The sequence below is a fragment of the Ochotona princeps genome, chromosome 1, assembly GCF_030435755.1.
Source record: "Ochotona princeps isolate mOchPri1 chromosome 1, mOchPri1.hap1, whole genome shotgun sequence".
NCBI classification, from domain to species: domain Eukaryota; kingdom Metazoa; phylum Chordata; class Mammalia; order Lagomorpha; family Ochotonidae; genus Ochotona; species Ochotona princeps.
In genome coordinates this window covers 86,363,219-86,387,196 of record NC_080832.1, presented here as the reverse complement: position 1 = coordinate 86,387,196, position 23,978 = coordinate 86,363,219, and the positions used below count along the sequence as shown (strand labels likewise).

Genomic DNA, 23,978 nt, shown 5'->3' with positions numbered 1-23,978 from the left:
ATGGGAGAAGATCTTCGCACACGACTTAGGTGATAGAGGGCTGATCTCCAGAATATACAAAGAGCTACAAAACAACCAAAATGTCAAAACAAACAAGCCACTCAAGAAATGGGCACGGGAAATGGGCAAACACTTCACAAAGGAACAAACCCAAATGGCAAATAAACATATGAAAAAATGCTCAAGTTCCCTGGCAATAAGGGAAATCCAAATTAAAACATCAATGAGGTACCACCTAACGCCAGTAAGACTGGCCCACATGAATAAAAGCACCAACAACACTTGTTGGCGAGGTTGCGGGGAAAAGGGAACCCTACTCCACTGCTGGTGGGGCTGCAGGCTGGTACAGCCTCTATGGAAATCAGTATGGAGAACATTCAAACAACTCAAATACAACATACCGTATGACCCAGCAATAGCACTCCTAGGAATATATCCAGAACACTTGTTCTATGAGAAACCAACATGCACTCCTATGTTCATAGCAGCACAATCAGTAATTGCAAAAACATGGAAGCAGCCAAAATGCCCATCAACAGAGGATTGGATAAGAAAGCTATGGTTCATCTACTCCATGGAATACTACTCAGCTATTAAAAAAAACAAAATGCAGTTCTTTGTGGCCAAATGGGCCAAACTGGAAACCATAATGCTAAGGGAAATGAACCAATCCCAAAAGGTTAAATACCACATGTTTGCCTTAATTTGATATGATGTTATGTATAACAAGTTATGTTATGAATGTTATATGTTGTGTATAAACCAAAATTGAAATGTCAATGAGGTGGTCACAGAAGGTGGATAAGAAATCGCATTTACTTTTACCATATTGGTTACTCATTACTATGTCAATTAATTCCATAATGATGTAAATTTTTGCTGATGGTATGTTGGAGCTTTTAATTGATCGGGATGATACTCTGCTGGCTCTGTCTTCAGACCAGAGAGGGTATACCTAAGAAGCCGCTGAACTTGACTAGACAATAAGATGCTGGACTCTATGTTTGGTATATGCTTGCAATGGGGGGAATCTCAACTGAACTTGAACTGTGGTTATGCAACAAGGTGGAGGAATCCACCATGGTGGGAGGGTTTGGGGAGGGGTGGGGAGAATCCCAGTACCTATGAAACTGTGTCACATAATACAATGTAATTAATGAATTTAAAATAAAATTAAAAAAAAATTTTATTAAGTATCTTGGAGCCCGGCACAATACTGTAGCGGTTAAAGTCCTTGCCTTGAACACAGCAGGATCCCAAATGGGCGCTGGTTCTAATCCTGGTGGCCCCACTTCCCATCCAGCTCCCTGCCTGTGGCCTGGAAAAGCAGTTGAGGACGGCCCAAAGCTTTGGGACCCTGCACCCACGTGGGAGACCCAGAGAAAGCTCCTGGTTCTTGATTGGCTCCGCTCCAGATGTTGCAGCTGCTTAGGGAGTGAACCACTGGACAGAAGATATTATTTTCTGTCTCTCCTCATCTCTGTATATCTACCTTTTAATAAAAATAAATCTTGAAAAAAATTTAATCATCTTCAAATACTGAGGATATTACTCAACTAAAACAAGGCTATTTTAAAAAGCATAATAATAGTGGCTTAGTTGGTTAAGCTGTCTTTGTCAACAACAGCATCCCATTTAAGCACCAATTCGATTCCCAGTTACTCATCTTTCGATCCAGTTCCCTGTAAATGCACTTGGGAAACCAATGGAGGGTGTCCCAATGCTTCAGCACCTGCCATCCTTATGAGAGACACTATGGAATTTCAGGATTCTGGATTCAGCCTGGCCCAGCCCCGGTTATTAAGGCTATATGGTGAGTGAGTCAGCCATAGATGAATATTTTTTTTCTCTCTGTCTCTCTTTACTTTTCAAATAAATCTTAAAAAAAAATGAGAAATAATAAAGCTGTCATAGAAAATAAGAATTTATGATATGAAATAGAAATTTGGAATTGACAAAGTTGAATACATTCTTTACAATGCAAAAGAAGACAGAAAATATTAAGGTTGTGAGGACACAAGATGATGAACTACAGATATTCAGCACTCAATAGAGGAAAACAGAGGGAAGAGAAAACAAGAAGTTAGCACCAAAAGAAGAAGTGGTCTAGTACCCACTTTTGGTTCAATCAATTTCACTGGTCCCATCAGGAAAATATATTGCCTTGGAATCCCACAGGTTCCATCCAAAAAGGCTCTGGGATGCTGCCAGATCTAACCACTAAGAGGTTCCAGCAAGAAGAAACCAAAGAAAATAACTAAATAAAATAAAGTAAAACACAAAATAAAAATATGTGCATTGCCATCAGAGATGGGTGCCACTGCCTGCCCTGTGATCCAGTTTAAAGATACACTTGGCATCTCCCTAATCTGGGGTACTGCAGGAACTGTGAATTGGGAAAAAGGCTGAGCAGACAATGCTGTGGCCATGACATGGACTCACAGGGGGATGGAATGAGAAGATCTGGGTTCCCTGGCTGTGAAGGCCACAGCAGGAGCCCAGGAGTGAAACTCCCTGAAGGGAGTGGCACGAGTGACACAAATGGAGGACTGGCAGTGAACAGGATTAACAAACTTGACCTGTTGACTTCCCATAATGTTATGGAGAGCTGGATCAGAAGTGGAGCAGCATGGACAGAAATCAGTGCCAATACAGGATGCAGGTGTCATAGATGGTGGCTTAACTCACTAAACCACAGCACCAGTGCCTTCTGTTGCTTTCATAACATTACTCAAAGATAAAAATACAACAAATAAAATGCGTTCAATTCTACAAATATTGTTGGAGGCTGACAAATAACATGCATGTTCTTCTTGAAGGGATAAACAAACCAACCCAGAAGCATACAGGATGAGTTAAACAGTAGTGTTTTTAAAATCTTAATTATTAGATGATGACTGCGGAGCTCTTAATGATTTCTGCAGAAGAAACAGGATTATCAGAGAATTTTTGGACCATGGTTTCCACTGTCAAAACATACCAAATCAGAAAATTCTAGATCCGTTAATTAAAGAACTTTGCAATATAGGTTTAATAAACCTTCCACGTAATTCTGATACATGGGAAAGTTTGATAGTCATTGTTTCAGTGAAGTTAATCTAACATCCTCTATAGCAAAGATCAGAACGGAGGAATAGCTAAATAGAATAGTAGCTTAATGAGATGTTAGATGGTGACTGGTATTATGGCAACAGTCTGTGCAGCTTTAGTAATTGATTAGGTGTGGACACAGAGTAAAGGGAGATAGCTGTGATTCAAAGAAAAGAGGTCATCTGACAGTAAAGTCAGTCCAAAGTCCTCACTGAACACCTTATATACTTACTGTCTTCTGCCAGGACTACTCATTTTAAACATTGTAACAAATACATTAGCCAAATAAGGGCAAATTTAAGTTCACTCTTGATAAGACTCACTTAGGACTACTTTCAGAGATAGGAACAGGATAACATCTGATTTTAATTCTTCTCCCATTTACTAACTTCCCAAACTATATACCAAGTTACAAATACACATATGCTTTCATTCAAAAGGGAAGCCTAAGAGATAGTGTGCAGTGTCCCCCTATACATTGAGAAGTTATTAGGTTGTCCTGTTCTCTGTTTATGAAGTAAATCATTCGGGCTCAAAGGAAAACAAATATGTATGACCTTAACTGGTACAAATAGATCTAAAGAGCAATTATTCAAGACATTATTAAAATAAGAATGTGAAACAATAAGCAAGGATTTTCTAGTCAAAACGCAAAAATACAGTCATTTCCTCTCTTTCTCTGTCTCTCTCTCTTTAAACCCCTGCTGGACTTGTCGGCAATCATCACATTGGCTCAACCTTAACAACATGTCCGGGGCAGTATTTTGACACAGAGGGTTAAGCTGCTGCTTGTGATGATGGAATTTCATGTTAGAGTGCCAGTTCAAGTCTTGGCTAACATGCACTCCCCTCTGTCCAAGGTTCCCGTGCATCCACCTGGAGCGGCACTAGAAGTCACCCTTGTACTTGGGCCCAAGTCACCCTTGCAAGACTTGGTTGGAGCTCCTGGTAACTGGAATCAGACTGTTCCACAACTGACTGTAGAGGTTTTGACAAATCAGTGGATGGAGGCCTCCTCTGTCTTTCCTTCTGTTACTGTACCTCTCAAATAAATAAATAAATCTTTAAAAATTCTTGTTTTTACAATGACTTACATTTAAAATGCTATCTCAAAGACGTCAAATTAAAAATTCCATAAAACATCCAGCACACCTAGATTCTGCTCACTTGTGCATGTCAGCACCATTGTCAACCTTTGTTTGGATAATTGCCAACTTCTTCTCAGACTGGTTTCATCTTTCGTCCTTTGTGGTCACATTAGGGGTTGGCAACCTACAGCATGGCCCACAGGGCACTTGTTGCTTATGGCTACATTCATGTTGCAATGGCGGAGCTGAAAGTTGTGCTAGACTATCTTATTATGATACACATAAGCTAAATATTTACTGTCTGATCCTTTGCAGAGAAAGTTCGCTAAACTCCGGTCCAGAGGCAACACAGTAGTCAGCACTCTTGAGACCTAAGCCATAGGCTGACATCGCTCCATCACAACCTTCCAAGTACTTTCCATTTGAAAATAGGAGCTGGAGTCCTGGAACTTAGCTACTTGCTCCTCCACGTCCCTGAACATACTCACTCTGCAATTTCTGCTCGGCTCTGGATTTCTGTGTTTGTTCCCCACTTACTTGAGGGTTCTATGTAAAAATGTCACTTTCTCTTTAAAAATTTCCTTCCTACTGTACCTAAAATGTCAAGCCAGTCCTTCTTCAGGTCTATCATGCTTTGACACCTAATTTTTCTTTTAATAACTATCACCTGACATACTGAATTTGTCTCCTACCAAGTCAGAACACAAGGAAAGGAAGACTTGCTGCTTTATTTTCTGAGGCATGTCTAGCACCTAGAATGGTATCTTGCACGTAGCAGGCCTCAACAAATATCTGCTACATTAAAAAGCTTAGAGAAATCTAGGTAAGGAAGGGTAAATAATCAGAATACTTAGACATTTATAAATTATCTTAAGATCTGAAGATGATTAAGACTGTGGTTCCCAGTATTTGTGAAGATTTGTCACTATCTTGGATTGTAACACAGCCCTTAATGTCATAGTCTTTAAGTTAACTTCATCTTAAAACCAAAATATAACTCCCTTATAACTTTGCATCCTAACTCTCCAGTTTAAAGACTACACAACAAAAAGGCCATATGGCTTTTTAAAGGGGACTGTCCCATATTCTGGAGTCTGAGGGTCCAGATGACTTCGCTTCTCCCAAGGGCACTTATCTTCTTAGTTACAAAATTGGGGGATGACAAAATCAACTGGCTTCACTCAGCAGGGGATACATTCAAAATTGTCTTTTGAATCAAGAGAATAACAACGCAGCACCATTTTCATTGCAGATTTTACCTGGGGCTTACTGGTGAGCACAGAGCAGCACAGATGTCACTAACAAAGACCTTCATCACAACGCACAGGTGTCACTTTTTTAAAAACCCAACCTTAGGGTTTATTTCTCCGAAAAATCCATTCACTGGATTCCTTTTCAGCCTGTTAATTCTGGCTTTCCTTAAAATGTACATTTTAACTATAACTTTAGAAATCAAATGGCAAGCAATCAACTAGTACGGTAACTCATAATCGCATTTTTCTTTTCTTTCTTTTTTTTTTGCTTACAGACCAATTTAGAAGGTCGAAGATTAAAAGAAAAATCATCCAAACCCATTTTGTGTTAATATAAGTGCTTAAGCAACACTGAACCTAGACTCTGAAATAGAATTCCAGGAATTGGAAGAAGTTCTTGGTGAATAAATATTCCATATTCTGAGAAAAGATGGTACTGAAAATGTAAAACCTAAATATAATAAAGAGTCTCAGTAACCATTTTCCCACCTAATTTTTCAACACAGTGCAAGGAGAAACAGTCATCTCTAAAATTAGTACCTACTTGGCAGATGCAGGTTACTACCTTGTCTCTAATTGCTTGCACCCTTAAAAATTCCATAGTGCTATTTTTTTAATCAGAGAAAAAATAAATTATTTATTTTAAAAAGTACACATGGATATCTATTTCTCAGCTAAGGCAAAGTCCGACTATTAGACTTGCATTAACAAGTCAGATAATACTTGAGCCTTCAAAACATTCATGGGAAAATGTAATTAAAAGATAATGTACCATTTCTGTGAACTTTTTCAAAAGACCAGTTATATACACTCTTCCACTTACCACTGTATGATGTTTAATTTTCTATGTCAAAACATAAGTTGAATCATTACATTGGATGCATTGTTATTTAAAGCATTCTCATTATACAACAAATATCCAGTTGTTTCATTTTTGGTTTGTTATTTCTTATCCATTCCAGGAAACTAGTTGTAATTGGGCATGGGGAAAAAACCATAAATTTAATTCCCATTTTTCATTAGACTTAAGAGTTTAGGGAGTGGATACAGGAATAGTGCAATTCTCCTTACCCCACGGGTAGAGCAGGAGTGAGAAAGGAGGGAGAAGAGTTTCGTCTCAGATTTGAGATTTCAGGGGTTGGTAGAACATGTATGCCCATTCAGACAAACCAGCAGGCAGTTAGAAAACAGAACTGAAACACTGCGCACTCTTGATTCCTCTCCTTTAGAATCCTCGGCATGCCTAGCTAGTACACAGTCAATCCCTCCATCTCCAGCCACCCTGTAAAGCTCATTGATCTAGTAAAATCTATTCGACTAAACTGCAGTAAGCGAGAACACCAGAGGAAAGACACCGTAGAATAGTTTTAGTTTTATGAGATGAGGTGAATTGGATCAATTTAATTCTAGAAAATGGGAACCTGTGAAGAATTTGGCTAAGGTTATGACTAGTTTTGGACTGGTAGGCACAATGAAATGAAGTCTTATCGCAATTCTCACTGAACAATCAACCTTGATAAATAAGATGTTTTAGCTTCACAGCTGGTAGTATTTCCCAGAGCAAGTAGATAAACTGTTTCCATTATTGTTTCACACAAGGGCAGGAAAACAGGCCTGAATCCAGAATCGTGAATACAACAACACTACGGTGGTTTCAGGTATCTATATTTCATAAGGCTAAAGAGTGTTTAAGTACATTGATTAGCATTTTAGACTGATTTAAATATCTTATGAATTGTGAAAAATAAATATGATACTCTGAAATACACAACATGCTGGAGCTGACAAAGTACATTTGGAAAATAACTAGAAAGGTTAGTTTGATGCTGTCATTTGAAAGCACTTTGATTGGAAAATCCACCTCTAAGCAAAAACTTCACATAAAAAAAAAAGTACATACTGCCCTACTGTAAAAGTCAGGTTAGAAATTGATAGAAAAATCCTGAACTCTTTACTAACATTAGATTATATGACCAAACACAAAACACTACTGTTATATTTAAATTAGTGAGTTACTAAAAATATGAATTTTTTTCTCTATCAAGTTTTAACGCGTTCGGGTCATTTTGAAAAGAGGTTTATTTCCTGAAGAGATTTTAAGATGTTCACTGTTCTCCTGTATAATGCCTCAGAAGGAATGTACCCTGGAAACCTGGTCAAAGAATGACTCATCTTATATGACATGATTTAAGCTGTGATTAAATCAAAGATTATTTGATGCTGGAGATTCATGGCTGAAATGACAGGAAAACAGATGAATTGTTTTTGTCGCTGGTTCAAAATTGAAAGTAAACAAGAAAGATTAATTCACTTTCATAAGAAGTTGTATCCTTTAATCTAAATTGCTTAGAGAATTATCAGGTAGCAGCATTATACTCAACAATTTTTATGTTGAATATAAATTCTGTCATTTTATAAGATGAAAGAGAGCACACTGAGCCAGATCACTTGGAGCCTTGGAGCCACTGGGCACATAAATTTTTATACAAGCATAGTAAAGCAACGTATATAAAGGTGAATATTTAAATTATATATGAATATGTGGATAAATAAATTAATATTCAGAAGACAGCATTTAAAATTAGTTATCTTCAGTAGTTCTCTATCTTGCTACTCATCATGGTATTAGCAGTTTTTGAAATAGTTGCCTACTGGGTGGTGGGTGGTTCTCTCTGTGTTATTTTTTTAAAAATTGTTTTCTTTGTGTTATTTTTTTCCTCCTGTTACTATTACCAAGTAGTTGGGACAAGCATGTGGAGACCAGAAAGAAATTTTTGATACCCTGGCTTCTGTCAGACCTCACTATTGTGGCAGTCTGGAGACTGAACCAACAGATGGAATATTTCTCTACCCTGCCTGTCTGTTACTCTTAACTTTCAAAGAAGAGAAAAAGGAAAGTAAAGAAGTATTTTTTTTATAAGAAAGAATCTTTGCATGCTTAGTGAACAATTAAAAACAAATTCAATTCTATCTTCCCTTTCAAAACATAAATGAAAACAGATATATGGAATTAGTATAATATACTCTGCAAACTGAAAAGAAATCAATAAAATGATTTCATATTAAAAATAAAATTTATACATTCACTCATGCAGCATTTAATATGTGCTTTTTTCAAAGTTTTTTTTTTTTTTTAAACAAAGCAAACCCATAACCAATATGCTGACTGGAGAAAAGCTGAAAGCATTTCCCATCAGATCTGGACCACTACAAGGATGCTCACTTCCACCACTCTGACATAACAGTATTGGAAGTATTAGCTAGAGCAATCAAGAAAGACAAAGAAAGGGCATCAAACTTGGAAGGAGTAGATAAAACATTCCTGTTTTCACATTACATGACTTTGTACAGTAAAAACCTCTAACAAAAAGCATACTCTAACAAAAAGCAATGACAACTGATAAATCAGATGGCAGGATGCAAAATAATATAGAATAAGTGTTGACATTTTCATACAAAAAATTATCTTGCTAAAAGAAAAATCAAGAAAGCAATTCCATTCACAATAGCATCAAAATGTAAATATTTGGGAACAATTAGGCCAAAGAAGTGGATAATCTCTACACTGAAAATGTAAAACCAACAAAATCATCAAAGATACAAATAAAAGATATCCCTTGTTCATGAATTAGAGAATACCATTAAAATGTCCATAACATCCAAATCAAGCTGCAGATTCAATGAAACCCCTATTGAAATACGAAAGAAATTCTTTATAGAATTAGAATAAATAACCCTGAAGTTCAAAAAGACCACAAAATATCCAGAAAAGCAAATGCAATCCTGAGGGAAAAAATTTTTATCTAGCCAGAGGGATCCATTTATTTTCTTTTTTTTTAAAGATTTATTTAATTTTTATTGGAAAGTCAGATATATAGAGAGGAAGAGAGACAAAGATCTTCCGTCCAATGATTCACTCCCCAAGTGACCACAGCAGCCCGTGCTGTGCCGATCCAAAGCCTGAAGTTTTTGTTTTTAACATGCTACTTCATATCTTAAAATTATTTTTAATTTATGAGGTCTTACTGGCTTCCATCACGGCTATGATTTGATGTGAAAATGTGGGCTGCTGTGTGGTAATGAGAGGGATATTTTCTGACCCTAACCCACATAGCACTTTAGATGACGGTTTATGTCCTTGAGATTTCGTGAAGATGCATTATTTTATGTGTTGATCAGCAACAGAAAAACAGCTTGTAAACAAGTTTTATCTATGAGACCATAGTTTGAATCACCTCTTGATGATAGGTTTCTTTGCTCCAAAAGTTGCTATTTAACAACTAAAATACATATTTTCTCTTACATTACTGGTAATTATTCAAAATAATTCTCATTTTCCCCTTTGTACTTATTACATGAAACCTTTAGCTGCTAACTTTTATGCTCAGTTTTTTTTATACTTCACGAGCTTTGCTTTAACACAGCAGTTTGTATTTTTTCATCTAACTTAAGTAATCATAACCATTTATGATATACTCAAGCTAAAAGTGACACTAATAGATTATATTATTAAGGCCACATTTCCTAAATATTAGCAAAAGTACTTAATCAAATTAAACAACAAAAAATAAAATTTGATTTACACAGATCCTTCCATTTCCAGTTACTTTAATATCTAAATAAAAATGTTTAAGAAAAGAATAATTATGTAGGTCTGCAGAAATAACAGATTTGGCTCAACAATATTTTTTAAGTGATCATTTGGAAATGTATTGTCTTGCTTCATTCCTTACTGTATTATCTAAATACTCAATGTTCCTGCCACAATTTATTGTTATTGTAATATGCCAACTATATTTATATTTGTATGCCTTATTAATGCAGGTCTTTACTTGGAATAGACTCAGGGTTTTTTTGCTTGCTCATTTAAAATGAACTTACTCTTTCAAGCCCATCTGAAATATTATATTGCCCCCGAGCAGAATAAATCAGTATCCCTTCTGCCTTCCAACAGAATTTTGTTTATAATTTCGTTATGGCTTCCTATTACAATGATTTATTTTCATATCCAGCTCCATCAGGCTGTATGCTTTATGAAGTTAGGGACTATGTATCTACATTTCCTCCAAAAATTTCTCCTTCCTAAATAACTTAGCACTTATCTAGTACTTAGAGTGCCTATTGCATTTGCCCATTTAAAAAACTTAGAAGTTATTAACTGATACATAAAATGGTATATATTTAAGGAGAACATGTTTTGATACATGTATCCATTAAAGAATATTCAAATCAATGCAAAATGTATCCATATTCTCTAATGTTTATCATTTATTTATAGTGAAAACATTAAGATACTTTCCTGTAGTACTGCACGTGTGCACACACACACACACGCCCATACACAAGCAGTCTATTATTATACTAGTCATCCTACTCTGCAACAGAATACCAGATTTTCCTTCTCCTATTGTACTTGGTGCCAACCACTGACTTTCCCTAATTCTTTCCTTCCCACTATTTTCCCAACCTCTGGTAACCACTTTCCAGTTCAACTTCTTTGAGATCAATTGTTTTCTTACTCTACAGATGACTGAAATTCTGTAGTGCTATTCCGTCTGTCTCTGGCTAATCTCCCTTAAACATAACGATCTCCAGTTCCATCTATGTTGTTACAAATGACAGGATCTCATCCTTTTTTTATGGCTGAATAGTAAACCCTTGTGTATATGGGCCTCATTCTCTTTACCCAGTAATGAGTACCCGACCTTTGGGCTGATTCTGTTTCTTAGGTTTTGGGAGTACTGCTGCGATGATTGGAGTGGAGATGTCTCTTCCACAGACTGATTTCAGTAAGGCGCATTGCTCTTGTATCTTCTAATTATGACTCAAAATCTTAGTTTCTAAGCATATATGCTTCTTTTAATCACTTACTTTAACAAATTTACATTTACACATGAACTGTCTATGTGTAAGTGGTCAGTAGATCAAGCAGTAACTAAATACAAAAAGTAGAAGTGGAAAGGTCCTTTTGCATACAAAATTTAAAACTTGACATCTGACTTGCTTGGTTGACTCATGTTTAACATATAAACTATGCATAACCTATCAGGATAAATTAGCTGTTATTGTCATTTTAAGAGGACTTTGTAAACACAGTAAGAACGGCATTATTTATAAGATTACTACTAGAACATTCGATCCCTTAATAAATTATTTAAAAAGAAAACCTAAATAATTTTTAGAGAGATACTCTTCTGAATCAGTTATTGTAAACACTTTAAACCTTAGGTTTCAGAAATTATTTACCAGTTTATACATGCCAGACCACTTCACAAATGAACAAAATTGTACTTCAAAAGGTGTCTAAAATGTGCTTAACACTGCCATAAAATCAGCTTTACCTAGTTTTGGAAACTGCTGCTGTAATAGTTTATTTCTAGACAGATAATGTTTTGTTGAAAATAATTTCAGTTATAATACTTTACTTAAAAATCTTCTTCCTGGGCCCGGCGGCGTGGCCTAGCTGCTAAAGTCCTCGCCTTGAAAGCCCCGGGATCCCATATGGGCGCCGGTTCTAATCCCGGCAGCTCCACTTCCCATCCAGCTCCCTGCTTGTGGCCTGGGAAAGCAGTCGAGGATGGCCAAAGCTTTGGGACCCTGCACCCATGTGGGAGACCCAGAAGAGGTTCCTGGTTCCCGGCTTCGGATTGGCGTGCATCGGCCGTTGTGGCTCACTTGGGGAGTGAAACATCGGATGGAAGATCTTCCTCTCTGTCTCTCCTCCTCTCTGTATATCTGATTGTAACAAAATAAATAAATCTTTAAAAAAAATCTTCCTATAAAATGCTAATGTTTGCAAAAGATAGACAGCAAAAGTGTTAGGAAGTGTCTAGTGGATTACTGATACTATGGTACCATCTACTCTGGTCAAATGTTCCTACCAAAATGTCACAATGTATAGAATCAATTATTTTCCCTACACGTTGAGATTTCCCAGTTTCCATTTAAATGAAAATTGCTATATTGTCCTCTTACCAACCCTATCACCCCATCTCTGCCACTGGGTGTCTAACGTCAACTCAAATCTGCTCCTTCATCCTTCCTTATCATTACTTGAAGTACATTCTTGAGAACTGTTCTCTGTCATACCAGCTTCAATGATCTTGCTTATAATATCCTCTCCCAAGCATACACAGGCCATTTTAATGTTTAGAGACATGCTACAGAACAACAGAAAAATTTAGAAAAATAAATCAAATCTGCAAACCTAACGGCATGTTTTTGTATTCCAAGCAACATTTAAAAGGATGAGTCAACCGAATTAAAAAAAAAATTAACAAAAATCCAGTAGTTCAAAGGGAGTCATTCAAACCACTGTAAATCAGATTAAATGAAAAAGCAAAAACATGAAACATGACTCATACAGATGTTATAAACAAGTGTGTCATCTGAGTAAAGCATACTGTCTTGCAAGACACAAGACTCAGCTCAGTAATGCAGGGGTAATTTAAAGTCCCTCTTATCAGTATGATATATTTTTGGAACTTCAAGTTTTTTTTTTTTAATTTATAATTCCAATGAAGTCTCAGTATTGCTATTGCAATTTGAGGAAAAGAAACTAGGTTAGATCCTGAAGGTGTCAGTATAAGAAACTAAAAAAAAATCCTCAATATTAATATTTTACTTTATTTTATTTTCACCTCGACAACCCAAAGCATTTTGGCTATCAATCCTACTGATGATACATATATGTGCATTTCAAAATAAAATCTTATATTATTCACTAGTAAAACAGAACTGTTTTTGTAAAATTGAGTGATATTTATATTAACAATATTTTACTATTATTTCATCATGCAAAGTAAAATTGGTCTCATGATACTTGTATTTGTTTCACTTACCTTCTCCTCTCTTGATTTCATTCCTTTTCCCCAGTTCTATGCTCTTCCCTGATTTCCCTGTACAACTTGACTCTGTGTTAGATGACTTCATTCTCTAATGCACAACTTGATCTTTGATTTTTACCCTTAGATATCTAATCAAACTTCAGTGCTTCAAACAATTACTCACTACTGGAGAACAATTTCAATAGAAACAGATTGGTTCAATAAAAACACAACTGATAACTTCATTTCTGTCCCTTTACATAACTGCCCAGCATCAGCTTATGTTCATAAGTCAGGTCCTTCTTGTATTCTAATTCTTGGATTGCCAAACACTTTTCACCCTCTTCTATTTTCTAGCTCATGGCTCACTTAATTCTCAGCGGATAACCAGTACTATATAGCAAATTGAGGCACTCACATTAAAATATCACTCCTGCTTCCCTAAGATGGTAACAAAATTTGTATCTGAGCTCCTATCTTTTCTTCTTTCCTTTACATTCAGAGAAAATGATATTCCCCATCTCTCCAAGCATTCTGTTTTAGACGCTCTCAAGATTGCATCTTTCAGAATTAAATGATGTTGGCTCATTATTAATTCCCTTAGATATTTTTCTTGAATCTCACATTCTGCTAATTTTATTCATCAACCCTGAATTATTTCATTGCTGAGACAAGAAATAAATGAACCCATGACCCTACACATATTCTCTATTTTCAATTCTTCTTTTGCAATCTGTCTACTTTTTACAGAGACTAAATTCAGAGACTATATCAGACTTACTTTTATTATAGGCAATTAGTTCTTAGCTCCATATTTAAATGTTTTCTCACATTTTGATCTCTACCTCTTCACCTTTTTTACTTGACTACTCTTGGGTAATGATTTAGGTCTACATTATCTTCCTAGTCTTGGATAGATTAAAAGGTCTTTGGGTCATAAATATTTTTGGTGTTAACAGTAAGAAGCATAAGTAGATTCGATCAAGATTTGAAGTTTTTATGAAAAAAAATGAGAAGGATTTCCTATGATGGTAAATGAGATGACTAACAACCACTTTTCCACTTTTGTTACTACTCATGTAACTAATTTTTAGTAGTTTTTTCTTCATTGGAAATCCTTCAATCATTAAGAAATTTTGTACAGGGATTTACAAACTGCCACTTGCTCCAAGCTCCTCTGTTACTACTACAAAGCCAATTTATCAGAGGCTAACCCAGCATCATTTGAGGTGCTTCCTTCCTTCCAGTTATGACTTCTAACATGAACGATAACAGCTGTTTACCTTCAGGAGCATCTGCATCACATCTCTTTGGCACAGAAAGGGTTGAGTTGCCTTTATGGTCATCAAAAGTTATATTGCTCTGCAAGACGGAAAACATAATTAAAATACAAATACTGCAATGAATACACATGTAGTACAAGACTAATCACACAGTGCATTTTATATTAGTTTCTATTAAGCAACCTATTTAATATTCTAACAACTAAGTTCTAAAAAACCATAGTTAAAAGAAAGAGGGGAGGGACCAGTACCATGGAGTAATAGGCTAAGCCTCTGACTGTAACAGCTTCACATGTGGGTATTAGTTAAGAGTCCCTGCTGCTCCACCTCTGTTCCAGTTTCCTGCCAATAGTCTGGGAAAACAGTGGATGATGGCTCAGTTCCGAGGGACCCTGTACCCACATGGAAGATCCTAGAGGATGTTCCTGGCTCCTGACTTTAGATCGGCACAGCTCTAACCATTGCAGCTCTTTGGGGAGTGACCCAGTGGAAGTACTTTTTTTGTTTCTCTTTCTCTCTGTAGCTTTAACTTTTAATTACAAATTTAAAAAAATAAAAAAAGGGTAAATTTTACACTAGGACTTTTTTTTTAAGCAATCCTTCAAGTCTTCTCTTGAATTATATAGCCTCTTTACAGGATTAACGACTTCTGTTTCTAGTCCAAACATGGCATCCCCACTGGGGCAAGCAGACTACCTTTGACTATGCAGAAAACATCAGCTTCTTTCATTTATTCAAACAGTAGTTATGAAGCATGACCTAGTGAACCAAGTGCAAGGGAGGAGGCAGAACAAGAATAAACAAGTGTAACATGTGAGAAATATTGTGCAGGTGATCTAGTGTGTTTTTCCCCAAACTCAGGTCCCAGATGTACTTTCATCATGATTTATGTCTTATCTGTCCCACCTACATCTTACTGAATAATCCTCAATGATCCAGCTTCTAAATGCTTCAGTGTTCATATTATTCTTGTTGTTGTTTCTAATTACATATTTAAGGAAAGACAAAATGGAGAAGTAAAAGTGATCTGAACAGAATGGATTAACAATGAAAAATTTCACTAAAGTAATACTTGAACTACATCTTCAATCATCACTGGTTGACATTTGTACAAGAATATCAGGAAAAGGAAAAATATTAAATGAAGGTTGAGGGGTGGGAGTTGTGGCACAGATAGATAAGCCACAGTTTGGAATTCTTGCATCCAATACCAAAGTGCCAGTTCTAGTCCTGGCTACTCCACTTCCAAACCAAATTCCTGTTAATGCTCCTAGGAGGCGCAGATGATGACTCAAATACTTGAGTTCCTGCAACCCATGGAGGAGACCCAGATAGAGTCCCTGGCTTCTGCCTTCCACTTGGCGCAGTCCCAGTTATTGTGAACACTTGGGGAGTGAACCAGCAAATGGAAGATATCTGTTACTGTCACTCTGCCTTTCGATAAATACATATTGTAAATAGTCAACGAAGGTTGAACCATATTTGGCTAAAATATTGTCAAAAAGGTCCAGAAAAGCACAGTTGGTTGCTAAAGCATCAACATCATCAGGAACTCACTGGGACAGATGTGAGGATACTCATCATGTACAAGAAAATTCAGTTACCTCCAAATGAAGCATTTATACAGCTTCTCCTGTAAGATTCATGGCAGCAATGAAAACACACACTGTACTCACAAAAAATGTTTTGGCTGTCACATTATTAAAATTACTTCAAACATTATTTTAAAAGTATTATGAGTTTGAATAAAGTAGAGACATAACACTCAGTAGTTAAGCACCACAGGATCCATTTAAGAAATGATTATAATGAAAGTCTCTGAGTTATTTTAAAAATATAACTATATGAAATGAATATGAATATGTTCAGTAATGAAACAAAAAGCCAATTTTAGTAAAAGTACTTTGAATATAATGAATTAATAGATTAGGCATCACAGCTAAAATCTGATTTTAAATATCCTTTAACTTATCCAAATAATCAAATTTTAAATACTGTACTTACCTCTACTAAGTAATTTTGGCTTCCATACATGACATACTGGGGAGCAAGACTGTAAATCATATAGCTGGTGTGAAGGACGATAAGCAGAAGTATCATGCAGAGAAATAAAAGTGCTTGGGGCCTGGTTCTACCCCTTCTGATTTTATATAACTGGAAGGAAAGACAGTGATAATATTTCAGCAACACATTTTACTCTGGTTGAACAAGGAATAATTTATTCAAGTTCAATCAGACATTTCTTTTTTCTAAAATAAATGCAAAGTATTCTTAGTTATTCCAAATGATTAAAAATTAAAGATATTATTTTTTCTGCAAAGCTTTTGGATTTAGCTTTATGTTTATTTCAACATAATATAAAGCATCCATACAAAAAGTATCCCACTGGGCCCGGTGGCGTGGCCTAGCAGCTAAAGTCCTCGCCTTGAAAGCCCCAGGATCCCATATGGGCGCCGGTTCTAATCCCAGCAGCTCCACTTCCCATCCAGCTCCCTGCTTGTGGCCTGGGAAAGCAGTCGAGGATGGCCAAAGCTTTGGGACCCTGTACCCGCGTGGGAGACCCGGAAGAGGTTCCTGGTTCCAGGCATTGGATTGGTGCACACTGGCCTGTTGCGGCTCACTTGGGGAGTGAAACATCGGATGGAAGATCTTCCTCTCTGTCTCTCCTCCTCTCTGTATATCCGGCTTTCCAATAATAATAATAAATCTTTTTTTTTCAAAAAAAAAAAAGTATCCCATAAATGATATACGAAAACCCTAGGACCTAAAAACTGTGTTAGTATTTACAAAGTCTGCTTCCAGACAAACCTAGGCTTACTATGTAAGAGCACCTGCCAGAAAATCGTACAGCTAAAAGGAATTCTGAACCATCTCTAGGTCTATCCAAAAATTAAACGACTTAAATTAGAGATGTTAGTGAAAAGTTTCACATATTCATGGGTTTAGTTAATAATATAAAATAGTAACAATTATAAATATTAATTCCTATGAAATACCTTTGAATTCTAATACTTCATTTTGCAACAAAATTTACTTTATGATAATTTCAAATTCTTCTCACTACAGATATTTTCATATGTTCTATATTATGAGAAACAAAATGTAACTGTGTTAAATTTTGTCGCAATTAAGGGGTCATTTGTGATACCCACATTGTTTATCAAAGTACCAAGGTTCAAATCCCAGCTCTACTTCCGATTCTAGCTTTGTCCTAACGTGCAAGCTGGGAGGGACTCAAGTTTTTGTGTTCCTGGCACCCAAGAGAAAGACCTAGACTGAGTTTCCAACTCCTTCTTCCAGCCTAGCTTAGCCTTGGCTATTGCAGACATTTGTAGAGTGAACCAGAAAAGAGAAGATTTCTGTCCATTCATCTGTCTCTAATTCTCGCTGTCTTTTAAATAAACAAACAAACAAATAAATCTGTACCAGCAATATCAGGATACAATTAAATAGCAGAATGATGGACGAATGACTGCTTACGAAGGACTATGTTATTGTAACAATATGGGGGAAATAAGCTGGGAGGAAGGAATTTGGGGAGAAAGTAAGGGAAATCCCAGCGTCTATGGAATTGTATCATAAAATTAAAAATAAAATAGAAGGAAACATTAAAAGGGATGTATAGTAATTGTGTAATGGAGACTATCATATCCAGATGAGAGAATACAACACAGTATGCATCTTTACTTCCAGATCAAAGCTGGACTCCCAATGAAACTGCTAACTATATCTTGACAATAGGATCCTGAACTCTCTGTCTTGTCCATGGCTGTGATGATGAACATATGACTGTGTATGAAGAACTATACTGTAGTAATAATATAGCGGAACTCAACGTGGCTGAGGGAACTTCGCGGGGGGTGGGGTAAGAAAAATCCCAGGGCCTATGGAAATATATCATAAAATTATAATAATAAAATAGAAATAAATAAATAAAACTCTAAACACACTTAAAACATATGGTAAATGAGATAAGGAACCACAACATTTGCTTCACATCAGCAGCATAACACAGATTTCAATAACTGAAGAATCATTTCTTGCTAGACCATTGCAGTGCAAGACAGACTAGCAACTTCAATTCTGGATAGCATGACCGTAAGATACCTTGAAAATTTTCAGTTTCCAGCTTCTCTACACATTATGAAATATCTCTAGGGAGGCAACACTGTTCCTGTTAAAGAACCACTGTTCTAGGGACTTAGCATTTAAATGCTAGTTTAGAAATGCCCATATCCCGTATCAGACAGCCGGGCTCTGATGCCTAACTCCCAACTCTTCCTTCTAGTCTCCTGCCATTGCAGAGTCTGGTGGCAACAGTGACGGTTCCAACAATCAGCTTTCTGTCACCCACAAAGGAAATTTACATTTATTTCTCAGCTCCCAGATTTGATACCCTACCAAGGGCCACTGTAGGCATTTAGGGAGTGAACCAGCACATGGAAGCGTGCTCTGTCTCTCTCACTGAAACAGATGAAAAAGAAATACATTTACAAATCACTGCTCAGAATGCCAAATACTTTCATATTTAGTATAAAGATACTTATACTTTCAAAATTCTGACACACTTTATAGTAATAGAAGTTATATACAAATGAAGATAAAAAAATCAAAATAATATATAATATATACTTACTCTAATCCAAAAGAACCAGATGCCAATATTTCGAATTCCTGCCATTGATGTAAAAATAAAGTACATAATAATAATTGTTATGAGAATATAGTCAAGAGGAAAAACCTGAAAAAAGAAAAAAATATTAATTTAATAATGACTATCAAAGTCATAAGAATTAACCAAAAATTTCATTACCCAGTTTCAAATGTTTAAAATATCAACTTGAGCTCATTTTTAAAATATCAACAAAAGAGTATGTTCAAAAAGACAAAAAAAATTTAACCACTACCAAATTATTTAGTACCCTTATTCTAAGACAAATCTTAAAACAAAAGTTTGCATTTAAACTACAAGAATTAATTTAAAATTTTAAAACAAAAAATTGATGGGAATAGTTCACTTTATGTTACATTTCCCAAAACATATTAGGTAAATTTCAACAATCTGTCTCTATAATGTTGAAAGTACCACGTCAATACAGAAATTATATGTAGATAAAGAGCCAAGTTAACAAATGGTACAGCGTATATCACAGTGTAACAGGTTTGCAGCATGATAATTTCACCTAGAAGTATGTTATACAGTTTGTTGAAATAAAATGACTAATATTTTACTTACTGTTTGTAGTAAAGGCAAAAGCATATTCAATGGGTTACTCAGGTTAGTTCCAAAAATTATAAAGCCAGAATCTATTCCAGCTGAGTGAAGAGCTTTATCTAAACTAAAACAAAACAAAAACACACAGGGTGAATTTATGCTGCATTTTAACATTTTCAGTAAATTTAGAAAGAATATCACGATATACTAGACATTAAAATTCAGCTGACTCAAAGAAACTCCTGAATAACAAACCTCCCTTAAACATCTTATCCACACTGTTAATATGAATACTGTCTATTACTAGACAACTCATGGAGTTAATGCTGTATGGACATTTCAAATAAAACAGTATTTTAAATGACTACACTACAGTTTGAATTGAGCACCAAAAAATGTGAAATATAATTTTTTAAAAGCAGATTTGTATTGCACTTACTTTGACAGGAAAAGTGAAATCACAAACAGCAATGCAACCAAGATGAAAAATATTCCCCACATGATCTAAAAGTAAAAATGTTTATTAGAATAGAATTCTAGACATTGATATTAAAAGAACAAAACCATCATGCTTAATTTGAGTTGTTAACATTTGACAACAATTTAAAACAAGCCAAGACACATTTTAAGTTAGTAATTCCAGACACTTGGAATCCAAATTTTTGCCATGAGACTACTTAGGTGAAAACATTGACCCAAAAAGGTAAAATGACAAATCTTCACTAACAAGACTAACAAGCAAACAAATGAAACTGATTTTTAGACCAGATAAAAGGCTTTTCTACTCTATTATTCTTAAACATAAAACTGACAGTAACTGAAAAAATACTTTAACAAGAAACTCATCAACTTTCAGTCCTCTGTTCATTAAACTATGGAATTCGGACATTTTCCCACAGAAGTAATAATACACAGTAGGTTAAATTATATCACAAGCAGAAAATTATATCTGAGTATAAGTGATAATATCCTTGAATTAGATGCAAAGAGCACTGAAGAATCTATTATGTAAAAACACGTTTCTACGGGAAGAATATACTAAGCATTACAACTGGTGGAACATCTTTCTACTGCATAAACTTTTTATCAGGGATGGTAAAAAAAAAAAGAAGAGTGATACAGAAAAGAAATTTAAGGAATAGTTTTGGAATAATAAAAAATAGAAGTGAAAACTATGTTAGCAACAACACATGCATTTTTTTCCTTTCCTCGTTATTTTTTCCAAGATCCAGCGACAACTAGGCAAGAGCTGACAAGGTAGCAGCAAAATCTGAGCTTTCACCTAAGCAAAAGTAAGTGTTTGGGCTTTTATAAAACTAGACAAATAAAATCAGCAATGTTGGGGAGATTTTCCCTTTCACTCTACATGACTTGCTGAAGTACATGTTAAAATGCAGAGGGGATAAAAGAAATCAAGTAACAACATATCCACCTAATGGGCATGTAAAGATTTTTTGAAAACAATTTTAGGTCTGTGTTCTGGATGATTCTTCATGTATTATACAGTTCTGTTGGGATTTCTTCAGAAGGAAATAGCTGGGAACAAAAAAAGGACCAAAAATGCAATGGTTGGCTCTTGAAATAGAATAATTCTGTATTTATAATCTTACACATTGGGATTCCACATGAGAATTATTTAAGAAGGGTTTTTTTACTGCTAAGCAACCTTGAAGTGACTCTTTTATAGTTACAAATGTTCATTAGTTGACGTCACAAAGGAGTTAGACATTTCCTTTTTCTCTATCTGATGCCTAGGTGAGCTGGAAGGATCCACAAGTGAACCATTACTTCTTAATAGCTTGTTAACAAGAAATACATTGTAGCATGAGATAGTGTAACTGCCAGATACCAATTAGTAGTAGGGGAACTTGACACAGAAAGAGCACTTGAAATTAAGATTCCCTGCCCTTGATGTCCATCTGGCAGAAAAATAAAATGTAGAAAAATGTTCTAAAAATCCTTAACTATCCTTCCAGTATACATGGATGAATGACCCAGTGTTACCTGCTTAATCAGTTATTTAACAGAATACAGAATGAATTTTTAAAAAGACAAATGCTTTATAAAGACCAAGACAGACCATACCTATATTTAAAAAATTGAGAATATAAATGCATACTGATATGATCACACTGATGATGATTATATTAGGGTGATTAAAGTACCCTATAGTATTTTATTTTACCTATAATGTTGATTTTGAAATTAAAATTAGGTTATAGAAGTGATAGCAATAAAAAGAATAAAAACATCTGAGAATGTTCTCTTCCATAAATGTAAGAAACATGACATAAGCTGTCTTAATCAACTCATTCAACATTCTAGAAATTAACTAATAGTATTTGTGTTCAAAAAGCATTTATTCAAGAGAGATGACTAAATCCTGGTAAGACCACATCACACTCTAACATTTTAATTTACTTTAGCCCTGAAGCTACCTTTCCAGTGTCTTTGCAGCCTTGAAAAACAGTCTTTCAAAGCCTGTAGCCAAGCAGTAAACCAAGGAAGTAGAAAGAGAATGAAGTTCTTCCAAAGGCCCATTCCAAGAGAACTGCCATTACTTGACCAGTGTAGTGACTCTCTGGAAGAACCATAACGCAAGGCTGTTTGTTTCTCACTGAATTGGAAATCAAACAGGGAGAAAGCCTTTGTTTTACTAAAACAAACAAACAAACAAACAAACAAACAAACCCAAAACACTGGTAGTTCATGATCACAAGTGACAGTGGACAACAGACAAGCTAACTTAAAGCTTAAGATAATTTAAAACTTGGGAATGAGGTATCAATGGGGTATTAAAGATATCGACATATTTCTGAGACTCTAGAAGATGCTATACATGTAAAGAGCCCTGTATATAATCAGGAAAGAACTCGGCAGGCATGAATTCACACCTCTGGTTGACACTGAGAATTCACATAAGCAGGAAGTGAAAGCTCAGGTTGACTTGCAAAATGCTGCTTGAATGTTGCAGTCTTTCACTTAGACACATGGACTGCAAGGCAAAATCTGGCAGACTTAGCAATTGTAAATGTTTTGTTTTGCTTTGTTTTGTTTTTTAAAGAGCATCCAGCAAGAGTGCATACCACAAAAAAAGAGTTTACATAATTAACTCACAAATTACAGCATGAACAATAACAAAGATTGATAGCAAAAAAAAAAAAAAATGAGGATAGAAGAGATTCTGAATTCCAGAGTTAATACACTGTATTGTTTTAAACTGTCCAGGTAATAAGAAAAAAAATGAGGCATGTGGGAAAACAAGAAAGTGTGATCATATCAATATACAAGGGGAAAAACAATCGGTAATTCATGAAACTCACTCATATAACAGACTTGCTAGATACAACTTTAAATGTTATTTTAAATATATTCAAACAACTTTTAAAAAGCCACATCTTTCTAAAAATTTTTATTTTTCATGATACAGTTCCACAGGCTAAGGGATTTCCCCTTCCACACTCACTATTCCTGCTATCCCCTCCACTGTTTTCTCCTTTATTATACTAGTACAGTCCTTCAGCAAAAGTCACAAATCCAACATTTTGCTACTTAAATGTATCATGACATTGGAGGTATAGACAATGGCAGAAAGTCCAGCAGTCAATTGTCAAAATCACTTAATAGATTGGAGTCCTTTTATTAAGAAAGTAGAGATGCATACTGCAATGTCTTCTCCATATGCCAGTCTCCATTATACAGTTCTTCTAGATGAATATATGTAATACATATTTACCTGTATATCTACTGAATTTGTATTCTGAATGAATGTTGCCTTATACAAGAGAACATATGATATTTGTCCTTTTGGGATTGCCTTATTTCACTAAGCATAATGGTCTCCACTTGGGAAAATTTTGATTCAAATGGTAGGATTTCACTCTTTTTAGTGGCTGAGTAGTAATCCATAGAGTAGAAGTACCAGTTTCCTTATCCATTCCTCTTTTCATGGGTATCTAAGTTGCTTCCATGTATTTGCTATTGTAGATTTTGCTGCTGTAAACACAGGATTGCAGTTCACTTTCTTATATGCAGATTTTTTTAAAGCTTTCTTTTTATTGGAAAGGCAGATTTACAGAGAGAAGAAGGAACACAGAGAAAAGATCTTCTGTTCATTGGTTCATTCCCCAAGTGACTGCCACAGGTGGAGCTGAGCCCACCTGAAGCCAGGAGCTTCTTCTAGGTCTTCCACATAGGTGCAGGTTCTCAAGGCTTTAGGCCGA

The 23,978-nt window shown here is 35.5% G+C and overlaps 1 protein-coding gene across 1 annotated transcript in view; it reads right to left on the bottom strand.

Annotated features, from left to right (window-relative positions):
* LMBRD1 (LMBR1 domain containing 1) overlaps positions 1–23,978 on the bottom strand; it is a 113,062-nt gene that overhangs the window by 13,085 nt on the left and 75,999 nt on the right. The window contains exons 10-14 of the mRNA XM_004580471.4: positions 20,195–20,259; positions 19,777–19,879; positions 19,177–19,281; positions 16,545–16,694; positions 14,541–14,619 (exon numbers count right to left, since the gene is read on the bottom strand). Coding sequence (XP_004580528.2) covers positions 14,541–14,619; positions 16,545–16,694; positions 19,177–19,281; positions 19,777–19,879; positions 20,195–20,259 — 502 coding nt within the window. The remainder of the gene's footprint in view (positions 1–14,540; positions 14,620–16,544; positions 16,695–19,176; positions 19,282–19,776; positions 19,880–20,194; positions 20,260–23,978) is intronic.